The 16,926-nt window shown below is 47.7% G+C and overlaps 1 protein-coding gene across 1 annotated transcript in view; it reads left to right on the top strand.

The window, feature by feature from the left end:
* SYNPO2L (synaptopodin 2 like) overlaps positions 1–9,262 on the top strand; it is an 81,305-nt gene extending 72,043 nt beyond the window's left edge. The window contains exon 4 of the mRNA XM_053312162.1: positions 2,046–9,262. Within this exon, the coding sequence (XP_053168137.1) occupies positions 2,046–4,348 (2,303 nt within the window). The 3' untranslated portion in view covers positions 4,349–9,262. The remainder of the gene's footprint in view (positions 1–2,045) is intronic.
* The last annotated feature ends 7,664 nt before the right edge of the window (positions 9,263–16,926 follow it).

Below are 16,926 nucleotides of genomic sequence, written 5' to 3'. Positions count from 1 at the left end.
GAGCATTCAAATGCTTATCCCATTGAAAGTGATGCAGCACAGAGGAACAAAATCTGCATTCAGATGCACAACTCAATCTGGATGTTATTCTTCTGCACTGGGTTACTTTCAATGGGCTATACAGTTGCTGCAGATCACAGTGTAAGGGAGCATTGCCTCACTTGCCTTGGCAATGAGGTATTCATTTCCTCCTCCCGCCCCCAACACCCACACTGTTGCAGAAATGTTTCACACTTTTTCACCAAGGCATGTGAAAAGCTGTCAGGGAAGGGAGCTAATTTTATAGTAAATGAAAATGTTCACAAACAATGTGAAAATCTGGTGTACAAACGAGGGCAAATGCCAACTGATATATAATCCTTCATTTCCATGGCTAAAGCAGAGGACTACTAGATTTGAAGAGCAATTCCACTGAAGGGCAATTACTACCTCTTGGGGAAAAGCTGAAAGGAAAATGCTAAGAGAAGACACTTGTCTTCTGTGATTTTAGAGGGACCAGGTGTGATATCCAAGTGTGGAAAAGAAAGCTCAGAGAAATTATTGCTCTTTGAATGGAGGAATTAGGAATAAACCAAAAAAAATTGCATTGAATCAACATAGGTTATTTTGTTCTTTTTAAAATGTCTGTAGTTTTTGGATTCATGTGTCTACAAGAACTGCCCACGTGCTCTCTCTCCTTGCAGCTCACCCTTGGATTGTTGTCCCTCTCACACACACTGGGTCAGTTTGGATGATACTGTCCCTGCTCACATGATCCATTGGGACACCCTCTGTGGATATCCCAACACCTTTCTGGCACATTTCTTTATCGCATGGGAGTGAGGGGAGCTATTCATCTGAATGACTCTTCCTCCTTTAAACGAGTAGCTAGAGTGTATGTAAAGTGGTCATTTGGATCAACAGCCCCCACCCCATGAGAAATGGACATGCTTGGAGGGTGTTGGGATGTCCGTGGAGAACGTCCCAATGGGTGAACTCTCAGCATACCCCCTTCCTAATCATGTGACGGGGATGGTCCAAACTGGTTCTCTGTGATTCTATGTCAAGTGTGCCATTGAGTCAGTGTCGACTCCTGGCACCCACAGAGCCCTGTGTTTGTCTTTGGTAGATTACAGAAGGGTTTTACCATTCCTCCCATGCAGTATAAGATGATGCCTTTCATCATCTTCCTATATCGCTCCTGCCCGATATAGGTGTTTCCCATAGTCTGGGAAACATACCAGTGGGGATTTGAACTGGCAACCCCTGGCTTGCTAGTCATTTCCCCGCTGCGCCATTAGGTGGCCTGCTTGTGATTCTGTGTACTAGGATTAAAAAAAATACTCAGACCTGATCCGTACATGCTAAAGAATGAGATGGGAATGAGAAAGTAGAATGCTCAGGTAGCGGAATAGATTGTACTATTTCAGTATGTTAGTGGTCCGGATTTGTGTTGGTTTGTCTATCCATGAAAGTGCCAGGGAGCTTATGTTAAGATGGATCCTTGCTAACCAGACTTCTCTGTGATTCTTGCACTCCCTTAGCTGAATGCTGGCTAGTACAACTTTGTGGTGATTAACAGCAGAGGCAGAAAATCATTTTGCTGGGACAGCAAATATACACAAACAAATTCATAGGGAGGCCCTGGACTTAAGTTCTAGAGGATGTAATTTGTCATGTGTGGCTGTGCAAAATAAAATAAAAGAAAAGGCTTCCTGACTCTTGGTCAGTTGGGTTAAGCCTGCTCAATATATGCGGGGTTACTGGCTCCTCAAGTCTTGCTCTGATGCTCTAATGAGAAGGGCTTGTGGGGAAAGATGACAGGGAGAGCAGCAATGCAATTGTCCTGCCTAAACTGCAGTTCTATCAGGCTAAACAAACAGAGTTTGTTTAAAAAATCAGTCTGGGATTGGGTGAGCAGGGGACTAAGGAATTCCTATAATTCCCTATTTTCCTGCCCATCCAATCCCAAACTGATATTTGGAAAACTGATCAGATAATCCATGTCAGGCTTTCCAGCCAGATTCCTATCAGAGCCTTGACGATGCCTCTTTTGTTTCCTGCAGAGCTTCACCGCAGCGAGAGCATGCAGGAAAAGAACGTGAAAGAAGCCAAAACCAAATGCCGGACCATTGCGTCCCTGCTGACAGATGCACCCAATCCCCATTCCAAGGGCGTCCTGATGTTCAAAAAGCGCAGGCAGAGGGCAAAGAAGTACACCCTCATCAGCTTTGGAAGTGTAGATGAAGACTGCTGCTATGATGAAGAGGATGGTGTCTTCCCAACCAGTGAGTCTGAGTTTGATGAGGAAGGCTTCTCTGATGCCCGGAGCTTAACTAACCACTCTGACTGGGACAATACCTACCTGGATATTGAGAAGCCCAAGGGACAGCCTGCACATGAGCAGCCTCAGCAAGGCCTCAGTGAAGCCTCAGGCAGGGGAGCACAGTTATTTGAACAGCAGAGGCAAAAGGCTGGTAAACACACTTTGGAGAAAGTCCCTGCACAAAGGTCTGAGGCGCAAGCCCCAGCCTCAACTGTTGTGATCACACAAAGCATGGTGAATGATGATGCACTTACTCCACAAAAAGCAGAAAAGGCCCCACTGAGCGTCCATTTAGAATCTGTTCAGATCTCTAGCCAACTCCCGTTGCCTAGCCCGGCTCAGCTCCAGTCTCCATCTAGCATCTTTGGAGAAGGAGGTACCCAGGTCTCACCAAGTACCACAGGCATCTTCAACAGATCTGCCCGGCCTTTCACTCCTGGCTTTCCTGGGCAGCGTCCTGTGACTTCCTCTGTTGTGTTCAGGCCATCAATGCCAAGGAAAAGCAATGAGAGCCTAGGTGGGCAGAGAATAGTTGTGCCTTCTTTTTCCCCCGTCTCTCCTGGGACCACAGTGCTTCCTCCGGCTCCATTGGCAACACAGCCTAGTGGCCCTGCCAGCACCTCTGTTTCTATGTATATCCCAACCACCCCTTCATCAGGAGGTGGAAATTCAGCAGAGGCTAAGCCAACGTCCAACACAGCCAGAACCTCCACTGCTTCCATCTACCTATCAACTCCCTCCAGGCCAGCTGGAGATGCAGTCTCCGCGACGTCCCCACCATTTTCACCTTCACATGCCCAAGGAACAACTTCTTCCACTTTGTATATCAGCCCAGTCCCACAGCAGCCTAGTCAGCCATCAGTCCAACCCTTCAGTAGTATTGCGGCGACTATTCCACGGCCTGCTTCTGAGCCTTTTGCCTCCAGGGAGCAGAGGGTCGCGGTTCCGGCTCCTAGAACGGGAATCTTGCAGGAGGCCCGTCGACGAAGCAGTAAGAAGCCCATGTTCAAGTCTGTAGAGGAGAAGAAGAAAAATTCTCCTAACCCAGAGTTGCTTTCCCTAGTGCAAAACCTGGATGAAAAACCCAAAGGTGATCACCATGGGGCAGGCTTTGAATCTGGGCCTGAAGAAGACTTCCTCAGTCTGGGAGCTGAAGCCTGCAACTTCATGCAGTCCTCCGGCCGCAGGTTCAAGACCCCACCTCCAGTAGCCCCTAAGCCACAGCAACAAGGACTGGTGAATGGGTCCTCCCATGCACAGGACATATCCCATTTAAAGGGGAAAGGGGCGGAGCTTTTTGCTAAGCGACAGAGCCGCATGGACAAATTTGTGGTGGAAGCAGCACCAACACCAGTCTCGAATCCCAGAAATGCATCCCCGACTCCCTCCCTCCCCTCCTCCTGGAAGTACTCCCCAAATATCCGTGCCCCACCCCCTATAGCTTACAATCCACTCCAGTCCCCATTTTACCCTCCAGCAGCTGGCAGGTCTCAGGCCAGCAAGGCAGAGAGCAAGGTGAAAAAAGCCCCTAGTCAGAAATCAGGGATCAAGGCTATTGATTTCCTGCGGCACCAGCCATACCAACTCAAATCTGCCATGTTCTGTTTTGGGGACACACCAGGCTCTGGTGCCCAAGCCTCCACAAACCAGACAGCCCAACAGTCCAGTTTGTCTTTTACCCCGGCCAAACAAGTGCCCGTGAAAACAGCCAGGACCTATGAGATCCGGCGCTTCTCCACTCCTGCCCCAGTGCCAACTTCAGGCAGCCTGACTCCTACAGTGCTGGCTCCCCGTTCAGCCACCACATTGGATGAGCCAGTGTGGAGGACAGAAATGACCTCCACTTCCACACCTGTCTCCCCTGGGCCCTTTCAGGTGGCTCCTCCCCAGTATCAAAGTTCTCCTGAACTCAACCAGGCTTGCAGAAGGTCTTCTCCCAACCCATCCTCATCCTCCAGTTTCCAGGTAGCTAGGCCCAGGTTCTCCGCAGCTCAAATTGGAATCCAGGCACATGTCTGGAGACCAGGTTCTGGTCACCAGTGAAAGAAGTTGCTTCCACCTGTAATGTCCTCATCTCCTACCTATGATGTCCTCATCATAGGCCCTCTTCACACACTACAATTTTGAGGTGTACACCTCTATTTTTTTTTAAAGTGTATATCTAAAAATGTAAAGTGTGCATGCAACAAACAGCTGTTTGAAATAGTTATGTCATATAGGTAAGCTCACAGAGAGCTGAGACCGATGGGTAGCTCACTGTTGAGTGTCCACTTGGTGGCAGACAACCCACAGTAATAAGCCAGGTGTTAGAACAAAATTGTTACTCCCCACCCCGCACCCCCTTCCTTCTTAAGCTGAGTTCATAAAGATCAGGACAATGAAGCTCAATAGGAGAAAAACAAGATTCTTCCTGAATCCTCCATTTTTCAGACTTGCAACATTTCCAAGAGATTTAGCTGTTTGTGGCTAGAGCAGAAGAAGAGTAGTGAAGTTGGTATGGCTTTGTCATTCACATAGCAAGAGACATCCAGATCCATAATCACCCAGAGAACAGCCCTATCAGACTCTATAAGTCAATGAATTCTATCTCCAAAGTCCTTTAGATACAGCAAATACAAATTTAAGGCCCGTACAGAATGGGCCTGATGGTAAAGAGCTGAATTCAGTAGAAAAAGTAGCAGAGAGATGGATAAAACCTAAACATCTCAACTACCCCTCAACATCTGCCTGCTAAAATAGCAATAGCAATAGCAATAAAACTCATGGTTTGCACTTCAATCATGGGTTTCTTGGAAGCTTATCATGGGCTCCTCAGTGAGGTGGTCAGTAATAATTTCCTGAAGGATTACTTGCTCACCACTAGTGCCGTGCACGGCTGTGAAGGAGTCTTGGGTGCATTTGGGTGTGGTCTCGGCTCATGCTGAGTGATGGCAAGAGCCAATGAACGGTCTTTGCCTTTATTCTGTGTTAACTGAAGGCAAATTATAGTATGTTCTCCAAAGCCCATGTTTGACAAGCTAATGTGAGTGTGGAAAGTGTTTTGTAAAGGAAACTCAGCAAGAAAGAGTGTCTTTACTCGTTGTTTATATCTTACAACAACATGCCTCCCCACAGGAACTTTTCCCCTTAGGTGGACTTATTTGCAGTTCCAGAAATAAACTTTGCTGTGGGAATAAACACGTTGACAATGGCCTAAGGGCCCCTTTCAGGAAGAATTGTTGGTCACCCCCACCTGCATTATGTTGCTACCCCCACATGAGTACCATGAGGCAAATGTAGATTTTCCATCCTTGTGTTTGCCTTGTAAGGTGCCATGAGATCTCTCAATCATGCCCCAGAAGCCTCTGTAATGCACAGAGCTTTCTCAACAGGAAAGACAGGTAGAACTTTGAAAATGACCAGTTTACAAAATACACACACAGTTTAGTATATAAAGAAAAGGGACAGGAGTCACAAATCCCTTCTCTTGTTTCTCTGGTCCTCAAAAGCAGCAACAAAAAGCAGTTGCACATAACTGCTAGGACTGAGACGCAGCGTGATGCAAGAATCGGAAATGGAAAAGATCCAGAAGTAGCAAGTAGCTCAGACCCCTGTCATTTAAGTATAACTAGGAGATACTTCATTCTCACTTTCCTTTATGGCTGAAGGAATGTTGACTCTTGGACTTCCAAATGCAGGAGAGCCATTAACACCTGGAGAGTCTTCTGATCACCTCTCTCCACTCAGCAGGGAGCAGAAGCTGAAATATATTTGTGGAGGAATTGGAGGAGAAGAGACGGATGTTTGGAGAGCTTTCTCATGAAAGGAAGACCAGGTGTGGACTAATCGATTTTGGACTGTAAGGGGTGGTGTAGACCTCTTGCTGGAACAGGATCTGTGAGATGGAGGGATGTGTGAGCAAATGCATGAGTGGCTTTCAAAGCTTGTGGGACAGGATTTGCTTCCAGACCTCAGATACTTGGGTCAGCCTCTGACAAGTCAGGCCAACCACCAGCAAGTAGAAATAGTACAGGGCCACATTTTGTAGACTCCAGTTTACTGGAAAGTACTGAGGAGAAGGAATTACTAGGTATATTTTGTATCACCTTGTAGCTGGAATAGTGGTGCTGGGATAGGGGCTAGAACAGGCAGGTGTGGGTTGCTTGAAGATCCACCCTGAATGTCTTAAGGGTTTTTTTTTGCCATCCCGGAAGCAGGTGTTAGCCATACAAAAAAAGCATAATGTTAGTTGCTGACAGAACTTTGCTTTCTGTCAGCATAACTTGCAGCATCTTAGGGTCAAAATCTACATTATGTTGGAACTCCATAATTGGAGCTCCACTCTAGAAGCAGAGCCACAGCATGCCGGGGGTGTCTATGTCTAACTCTTCCCCCTGTTCTGTAGTAGTGTTGACCCGCATCTGCTCCCCACCCCACAACAAAGCTACTCTTAGTTCGTACATTTTCTCATCTGTAGCTAATTGGAGCTTGGGGTGGGGTAGGGGGATTTGCTTGGGGGGATCAGGGTGAGGAGGAGAGCTGCTTTTACAAGAAGAAAATTCTGTTGAAATTTTGAATCACAGAGCTCCAATATAACATTTAGTTTGGTCCTGAATATGGCCTCTTTACTAGGAGGTCATATGCATGAGCGTGCGGGGGTGGGGGAGGGATGTAAAATATCATGCAAACTCATTTCCTTTCCACAAATACTGATCATTCAAAAACTGATGATAATACAGAGGATATCCCCACAATGAACCTGGCCTGGCATCTTGGCCATAGTCAGAGCCAAGTCATACGTTTTTACTTGTATGGCTACCTAAGTAAAATTATGTCAATGGGTGTGAATCTTCATGCCCCCTGCTCTCCCCTGTAGCCACAGAAATAGGCTACAGCAGTCCTTTCCTGACTGCTACTTTTATGTATCATGGAGAAAAGCATATGTGCCATTCCAGATCCATGCACTATACGTGAGGCTTTCGTCAGGTACCACAGTGCTCAAACTTCAGCGGAGGTACGGACTACCTACTCCCTGCATCATCAGATCTGGAAGTTGGAGGAAATTGCAGGCAGTTCAAGCCAAGATGCAAAGAACATTTCGGCAGTTTAAGCCAGAATAGAAAACCACACAGGCTGGAATCTTCCATCCTGACCTTGGGAGCCAGGTGATCCCAGAGAGCTGATGGACTCCCTCAGACTTGGCAGCTGAGGTTGGCCAGTAGGGCTCCCTCTCCACGGCAAGCTGGCCTGTCTCCTCATGCTTGTGAGTCTTTCTAGCCATTGGAGCTGCCTGGCTTGAGCTGGCACTCAGGACTGGGTGCTGGACAGTTTTGTACTTGGGTAGCCAGACTGGGGCATAAAAACAGAAGTGTGAACTGGCCCAGATGGTGGTTGTAACTTTGCATGTGCTGGAGTCAAGGGTTTGGGGAGGGATATGTGTTTCTAGGATGGGAGTAATCCCAATGGGTTGCCATGCTGCAACCCAGCAGCCTTAGGGAGATGCTGTAGAGATCTTCCTTTGGGTACGGATTCACCACTTGGCAGTTGTGTGGATTGGCTTTAGGAGAATCTGGGCCGTGGTGAATTCTCTTTAATGTTATGACAGATCATATTGTCCAAAGAGAGGTGGGAAATGACTCATATGAAAAATGCTCTTGAGCTGAAAGGGTGCCAGTTCAAGCACACCAAGGGTTACGGCAGAATGGCCTGACGAGGCTTTGAAGCATCATGGATCTTGGAAGGTGGACCCTGAAAGCCTCCCTCTCCCCCTGGTCCTGCTTCCCTCACTCTTGTAAGTCACCCAACAGGTAATGCTGGCGGTTGAGGTGGAGTTCCACAATGCACAAGATGGAAGGCTGGATATTGTTCAGGAAGACAGAACAGATGAAATATGACTTAGCATATTTCATGGAGAATAAATCTATTGCCATTCAAGAATGAAGCAAACCAAAGAGCAGGGTCTGCATGGGAGGCACTGGCGTGCCAAGATCAAATAGGCTTGGGAGGGCGCAGTCTACCACAGTCTTGCTGACCTCACACCATCGTTTGTTCAGATCAGGAGAAGTTGAGGGTGAGTGGGGTGGGGGGCATTGCTCACTGGGATGCACCTGCCAGAGCTTCTATGCTGTGGAATGCAGCTGATCCAACTACTGACTCAAAGAGAACCCAGGTGCATTCAACAAGCTGCACGGCTTCAAGAATTTCAGTAGGTCTGGCTCTGCAATGCCACTGTAAAAGGAGAACGCTTACGTGCCAAATCACAGCAACTGAGGGCAAAAACCTTCATGACCTCACATCAACAGCCCTCTCGGAAAGGCAGCGGGCTTATTACAGGAAGTAAGTGTGGTGTATTATGTCAGTGATAGGGAAGATTCTGGAACTGGGTGCTGGGAAGTATAGGAGGCAGGCAATTCCATTCTTCCTGCCCCACAGTGTTTCCTGTAGTTTGACAGCAGGCTTAATACTGTGGAGGGAGAAGACCCCTTTGCAAGAAGGCTGAGGATGCAAGAAAGCAGGAGAGTGGAGGAAGGTGAAAGAGGGATCTAGTGGCACTTGCTGGGAGAGTTATTCTTAAGTGACAGTCCCTGCTAAACCAGCATGTGCTCTGGAAAGGGTCAGAGTCCAATCAAAGCCACTTAGGAGGGAATGCCAGAAACGAATACAGAGTGAGGCCTTTGGAGGAGCTCCTGATCCCACCATTCTCACAGCCACACATAGCCCAAGGGGACCCCACATGAGAGAAACCTTTCAGTTGTACTTTGTTATCCTGGCTGGCATCTCCCCTGCAGGTGCAGGAATCTCACCTGAAAGAAAACCAACCCCTCATCCAAGGAAGAAACCTGCCAGGAAGAGCTTCTCCCATGCAAGGCCATAAAATGAGCTTTTTTTGGGGGGGGGGATATTTTTATTTTCTTTTGAAATTAAGAGTCACTTTACAACTGTTTGTGCTGATGAATAAATTTCTGATATGCACTTTAACTGCTGCTGTGATTTTTCCCTTCATTCCCAGGTTCTTACACTGCTTGATCCCAACATCTCTGTATTTAGACAACCTTGACCAAGATCATTAGATACAAATGAAATGACTACTGATTTTCACAATACAAAGCTATGTTTGTATCTGAACAATACAAAGACACCCCTCATGTGCTTAGCTGCCAATCTAAAATAATCAGAGAATGCAGAGTTTGCATAGCATGAAAGTAGCCTGTGTAACATGCTGCTACATATCTTGATGGTCAAGAGCATAGGCAGGCATTACATAGTTAAGAACTTCATAGAACTGAATTGCTCAGTATGCAAACTTTTAAAAACTGAAACAGAAGCCCTCACATGAGTTATTTATCCTATTATTTGTTCCATAAAATGCTATTAAATCTTTCTTTTTGGCTAAAGCCAACAATTTGATGGTGCCTTGAAGGCTAATACATTTATTATAGTGAAATGTTTATTTATTTATTTATTTATTAGGAACATTTAATATACCGCCCACTCCAAAGACTCCGGGCGGTGCACAAAAACATGCAAAACAAGACAACATTAAAAATTACATTCTAAATGAAAAACTAAAGTAACTAACAAAAAAGGGGAAAACCCCAAATAGGTAAACTACAGCCTGGCGAAAAAGAAAAGTCTTCAATAGAGATTGAAAATCAGTAAGGAAGGGGCTAAATGAATCTGAAGGGGAAGAGAGTTCCAAAGAAGTGGGGCAGCAACCGTAAAGGCCCTTTCACAGGTCCTAGCGCCCCAAACCTCTCGGAAATCAGGGACTGACAAAAGGGCCATCTGAGATGATCTAACCGGACGGGATGTAATGGATGGGAGAAGCGGGTCTGTAGGTAGACAGGCGCCAAGCCCCACAAGGCTTTGAAGGTCAAGACCAGGACCTTAAATTGAACTCGGAAGCGAATAGGCAAGCAGTGCATGTTGTAGCATCATTAGATTTTAAGTGCCTCAAGGCTCTTTGTTGGTTTTGCTGCTCCCGACTGTCATGCCTCTCCACTGTCCTGGAAGTGGTTACCTTTTAAAAAACTTGTTATCTCCTGCCTTGATTTCTACAACCTTCTCTGGCCTTCCATTTGTACGCCTTGCCCCTCTCGCCACTGCCCAAATCATTCACTTCTCTTGTTGTTCTGACTTTAAATCCAGCGGCAGTTCCTTCATGAGGTAAGGTGATGGCCTCAGGTGGCACCTCCATGGTGGGGGATCTCGCCCCACACCCACTCACCCAGGCATCGCCTCACTTGCTTCACACTCCTTGCTACCTCACGGCCCTCTCCCATTACTGCGGAGATCAATTTTAAACTGCAGATTCAGCAGCAGGGGTGGTGAAAAAGGAGCTCCTTCCTCCCTTGTTGCCAAACCTGAAGTTTAAAACTCACCTCTGCTGCAGTGAGAAAATATTTATTTTATTTATTATTTTTTATTTATTTATCAAATTTGCACACCACCCCAAACTTTCATCTCTGGGCAGTTAACACTAGCATAAAACAAGTTAAAAACATTTACAAAAGCTTAAAAGAATTTAACAATTTAAAAATAAACCAGAGATTAAAACCTAAAAAACGTAGGAAGCTGGGAAAGCTTGGGTGAAAAGATGGGTTTTCAGGTGATTTTTTTTTTTTTTTTAATTGCCAGAGATGGGGAGCATCATATCTCAGCAGGGAGCTCATTCCACAATCTTGGGGCAGCGACCGAGAAGGCCCTTCTCTGTGTAGATACCAAACAAGTTGGTGGTAACTGGAGACGGACCTCTTCAATGACTTCAATGAGTGGTGTGGCTCATAGTGAAGAAGACGCTCTCTTAGATACCCAGGCCTAAGCCGTTTGGGGCTTGATAACTAGCACTTTGTATTTTGTCCGGAAACCTGTTGGGGGGAGTGTGTGGGGGAGGCAGCGTTGCTCCCCTCCCCTGCATTGGGGTGGGGCTGGGTGGGACTAGTGCCAGCTCCCTTGCTGCCTTTCCCCATCGCTGTAGGGATGGGTTTTAAACTGTAGGTTCAGCAGTGAGGATGGCAAGGAAGGAGCTCCTTTCTCCCTTACTGCTGAACCTGAATTTTAAAAAGCACTCCCACAGCAATGGGGGAGGGCAGAGAGGGTGCACGAGGGAGCCAGCACTGGCTGCACCCGCTGCCACTGCCATCGGCAACTTCCTATTTGGTCCCTGGTCCAGCACCAACTTCTGATCCTTACCTTCAAAGCCCTCCATGCCTTTGTTCCTCCTCGGCGTTTTCTGGACTAGGAGAATTGCAACAGTTCTAACATTGCAAAGTGTGACGGAATAGTGCAGCAGTTTAAAACCGAGAGTAAAAGGTTGTTTAATGATTCATTGTAGTCTTGTGGCCATTCATATTTCCGTCCACTGCAACGTGTTTTCCCGGCAGGAGGTATCCATATTCTCCTCAAAATGCATTTATCCGCCCCTCCTCCTGCTGCATTTGGGCCAATAGAGTCGTGGGTGTGTGACATGGCAACCTCTTTAAAAAAAAAATCTCGGCTGCCTTGCACTAATCCACCAGCAGGGGGAAGCGTCATTCTAAAACAATGTATTTCTTCCTTGCAGCCTTGTGCAAGCGATTCTGGCAATTTAAAACAAAAATGGCAGAGGCGATAATGATAATAATAGGAGTGAGAGGCGGAGGGGAGGCGACCAGTGAGGGTGAGCAATCTGAAGATGCAGATGGGGAGCAGTGGCACTTTCTAATTCAACCAAGCCCAGTAGCCTCAAAGTTGCTGGTGGGGACTGCAGCCAGCCCTCCAGGTGCGCAGGGGGAGAGTGGGCTCGGCTGGGCTCCCACCTGCCTGATTTCCTGGCTCTGTCTGGCTTGTCTTACTCCCACTGGCCGGGCTGGGCGGTGCTCCGTCTCCATCCAGTGGCGGCAGAGCAGCAGGCGATGGGGAGTGGGTGGGAGGGAGGGGCGGAGGGTGTGATAAGCAGCTGCAGCTGCTCTCAGCCATCCTCCTCAGCCCCTTTCCCCGCTTGTTGCCGGGTGGATGTTGGGGGTGGCTCAGCAACCCAGCCGGGGAGGAGCTTCCTGCCACTTCGAGTGCCCCGATCCCTTGCTGGGAATGGAACGCTTGCCCTGCCATGACCTCACTTAGGGTCAGCTCTAAGGAGGGGGGTGCTGTCCTGCCTAGCCCAGCCCAGCCCAGCCCAGCATGCCACTAGCTCTTTCCAGAACGGGTGGAGTGGGGCTGTAAAAATCGTCGCACTGTGATTTCAACCATCCATACCACAAAGCACAAAGTGAACAAGGGAGCAAGCCTCCTACAAGCGGGGAAATACAGATACTTTCCTGCAACACATTTGCAACATTGCAGGGGTGCAACACCCCAATAAAATCCGAAACAGGGCATGGGAAATATGAACGGCACCCTGCGGACAGCGCAGTGAGCGCGATGACAATACGGAGGGGCACTTTTGGGACACGTGGCGGCGTGTAATCTGGAAAACGCCCTGATGTCTCTACTCCCCTTCCCCATGATATCCCTGCTCTTCGCCTTCACTCCTCCAGCTCCACTGCCCAAACTTCTCCAACTTCCTTCATTGACCCTCAGGGCTGTCCTTAGGGCAGGGTGACTGGGGTGATTGCCCTGGGCCCCGCGCTGGCACAGGCCCCGCTCTGGGCACACTGCAGTGCAGCCTGCCCGCCTCTCTCCCCCAGTCCCAGCCACTTATCTTTGCTTGCATGCAGCCCAGTCAGAGTTGACCTTGTGTGTGTGCGCGTGTGTGCACAGCACGGGCTTGAAAGGCTCCCGGGCCAGCTGCTAGAGCAACTTCTCTCTCCTCCTCTCAGCTGTTCGACAGGTGGGCGGGGCTTCGAGAGAGGCCTCCATGCAGGCCTCGCTGAAGCCTGAAGCTCAGGAAGGAAGGGAAGAGGCAGGCAGGCAGAGTGTCCGGTGTTGGCTGCCCTTGCCCACCACAGCTCTCTGCAGACCCTCTGCCCAGCCCAGCCCAGCCTTTGCCACGTTCGCAGGAAAGCCCCCTAGTAAACTCCTGGTGAAGCCTGCTGTGTATCAACGTCCCTGGTCAGGAACTTGATGTTCTGCCTGGTTCTGTCGATGCACCTGCCTCTGGCTCCCTGGCTTCGAGTCTGCCTTTTCTGGAACTTGACCTCGCCTGTTTTAGAACATACCCCTGTCTCCACTTCTCCCGGACTGACAGCCAGCTTCCTTGGATCCTGGAACCCAATAACTTGAAGCAGACTCCTGCAGGGGCCTGACAGAAACAAACAGCATTTCCCCGGAGAGTATTTCCCCTCTATCAGACACCTCCCAAATCTTCACAGAGCTTCTGTGCTTTGAAGGGTTCCAGATTCCCCCAATCCCATTCCCCCCCCACCCGCCCCTGTGAGCAAGCTCCTCTCCTCAGAGCCTCCCTAACCCTTCCTTGTGCAATATTCCTTTGGAAGCTTCGCAGTCGAGGGCAGGCAGAAGATTACCATGTTGGATGGAGCAAAGGCAGCCCTGTGAAAGTTTGGAACAGCAGGAACTTTCCCAGACAGCAGGCATTACCGCGGGTTTACTGTGAGGCTTTACTGCGAGTTTGAATTGGTTCAAAAATCCCAATGCAAAAAGTTGATTTTTTTAAAACCCTGGACATAAATTAGGCTAGGCTCTCATGCACAGTGAAAACCACAAATAGTGTGTGAAGTGCTCCCCAATATCTCTCACGGACTTGGGTGTTAATCCAGCCAATGTGCAAATGCCACTCCACTCCAAGCTAAAAGCCCCATCTGGAAATGTTCCTGGGGAAAGAGTATCAGCACAGCTAAAAATGCTGTGCTGCAGGGAGAACTCCTTTCATAATTCCCATTATCTAATGTGGTGTGTGTGTGTGAGCTCTGGAGAAGAATTATTGTGCAAAATGACTTAAAGCTTGCTTGCTCTGAATCTAAGAAAGATTTGCTTTCATTAGGCGTGATGTGATTTAGAAATTATTGATCTGATTGAGTGTCAATGTAACAAAATATGATCATTATATTCCGAATTTCTTCTAAAAAATACAAAAAACCCCAAATCTTTCCCCAAGCATATTCTGATGTAAAAAGTAGTGCATTTAGCTAATTTCAGTGGCTAATTTCAGTGCATGCAAAATTTGGTATCTCTGGTCATTTAAATATGGTTTTATTTTTGCACAAATTATTCAAAATATGTAACAGATTTTACTATGCCCTCTGAGTTTCCTGCAAACCTCTTCACTAGAAGCCAGATTCCTTCCTTATTAGAAGCTATAGTAGGAGATAAGGCACACATGTATGTGACCAGTAGATGGCACCACTCCGCCTTCCTATCCTAGCTGGACTTTAGCATTCACCTGCTATAGTGATAAGTTGGGAGGATTTAAAATCTTATGACTGACTTACCAAATCCTCTCCTTCTAATCTTTTGCCCTTTGGACTTCACAGAGAATCACATCTGGCAATTACTGTGTGCCACATAATTTCCACGTTGCAAACTGATCACAGATTCTTATCTGTGTGAGCTGGTGGCTTGTGGAAGTCAGTTTTGCTTCTTTTCTCCCCCGGCTCCCCGCTCCCCGCTCCCCTGCCCTCTCCCAGGGTCATAGACAAGAGTTCATAGCAATTCTTCCCCTTCGTCCTGCAAGCAGCACCAGTTTCACTACGTGACAACCTTCCATTGCTCATGCAGATTTCTAGTGATAAAGGCTTTCTGCATTAAGTTCTCCTGAAGCTGAGGGGTGTTATACACAGCTGCAGGGTGTAGCTATAATTGAGCAGATGGGTTCAAAGAACTTGGGTCCCCCAGGCTTCTGAGGGGCCCCCAGGTCCACCCCTCACTATTTTCTCCATTATTTCCCTCTTCCCTAGCTACGCCTCTGCACAGCTGAACTGCAAGATAAACAGCCACCCACTGTGAGAAATCCCATTTCTCTGACCTGGAGCTAATCTGAGGAGCTAATCTGAGGAGTAGAAAAGCAGTGCCATTGAAACTGAGCTGTGTGTTGCTTTCACCCTCCACCTCTTAAAGAGACAAAGGCTTTAATGAAATAGTTCCTGAAGTTGTTTTCTCCTCCCCCACCCTTCTCTAGAGAATCTCCATTGGTTGCAATTTTAATTGCCATTTCCTTGGGTTTGTTTTATTTGTAATCCATGCAATTTCACCCTAACCAAATAGTGCAAATAAGAACTTGTTTTTGTAATGGTACATGATTTGTTTTGTGCCCATTTAAAAACATATATATATATATATATATATATATATATATACACACACACACACACACACACACACACACACACACACACACACTGCTCAAACGGCATTGACGGTAATTATAAATGTAATGTGCTCCTAGTCAGGGCAGCAAAGTGGCATGGAAATAGGACTCAGCCATCTGAAACATGCCCTAGTCAAAATTTTAGAAAAGGCAGATGAGTAGTGCAATAGGCATCTGTATTTGAGGAAACAGTACTGCTGTGCCATCTTTTCAAGAAGAAAAGTTGGGGTTTTCTGCATTAAGAAAAATAAATTAACCATGAGGAAAATACAGGTGGACAGCAAATTGACAACAATGTTATATGACCTCCCACCTAAAGAATGAGCGAACTAAGTGTGACACTCCCAGACTAAACATCCCATCCGGAAGTCCTCATAATTTCATCTGGATCCTTCGGCACCCTCTATGGACTGTGCATCAACATTCTTCTTATTGACAGGGTCACCTTGAGAGGTTATTAAGCTGGCCCTGCCTGGATCAATATGCCTGCCAACACATGATGGGAAACTCTTCTCCAGTATCCCCTTTAACGGGGATTCCCAGATGTTGTTGACTACAACTCCCAGAATCCCCAGCTGCAATGGCTTTTGCTTGGGGATTAGGGGAGTTGTAGTTAACAATATATGGGAATCCTTGTTTGAGGGAACACTGCTCTTCTCCCCAGGGGTGTAGCTATAATTGAGCGGATGGGTTCATAGAATGCAGGCCCCCCAGATCCAGAGGGTCCCCCAGCTCCACCCCTCCCTATTTTCTTCATTATCTCTCTCACTCCAAGGGACCTCCAAGGAGAGGGGCAAACACGGCCCCCCTCTCCCCTAGCTATGCCCCTGCTTCTCCCCTTCAAAATTGTGCCTCTTATTTCTGTTTTCCACTCTCTCTTCCTGTCCTTGCTGCTCACACACTACACTCTTTCCTTTCCCCAACACCTCCTGGCACAACATAGTCTCCACAATTACTGCAGTGTCTGATGTGGAGGTGTCCAGCAACTCCTCTTGTGTGGTTAGGTGATCAGTTCCAGTATGTAACTCCTGAGGACGTGGACAAGCTGCTTGGAATGGTGCGGCCCACCACCTGCTCTCTTGACCCTTGCCCAACATGGCTTATTCCATCTGGCAGGGGGGTTGTTGTAGAAGGCCTGGTAGGGATTATAAATGCTTCTCTGAGGGAGGGCAGGATGCCTCCTTGCCTTAAGGAGGCAATTATTAGACCACTTCTGAAGAAGCCTACCTTGGATTCCTCAGAGCTGAGCAGTTATAGGCCTGTTTCCAAACTTCTGTGGCTGGGCAAGGTAACTGAGAAGGTGGTGGCGTCCCAGCTCCAGGCGGTCTTGGAGGAAACTGATTATCTAGACCCGTTTCAAACTGGCTTTTGGGCGGGCCATGGGGTGGAGACTGCCCTGGTC

This window comes from Hemicordylus capensis, chromosome 3 (assembly GCF_027244095.1).
Source record: "Hemicordylus capensis ecotype Gifberg chromosome 3, rHemCap1.1.pri, whole genome shotgun sequence".
Lineage (NCBI taxonomy): Eukaryota > Metazoa > Chordata > Lepidosauria > Squamata > Cordylidae > Hemicordylus > Hemicordylus capensis.
This window is presented reverse-complemented; position numbering and strand designations above follow the sequence as displayed.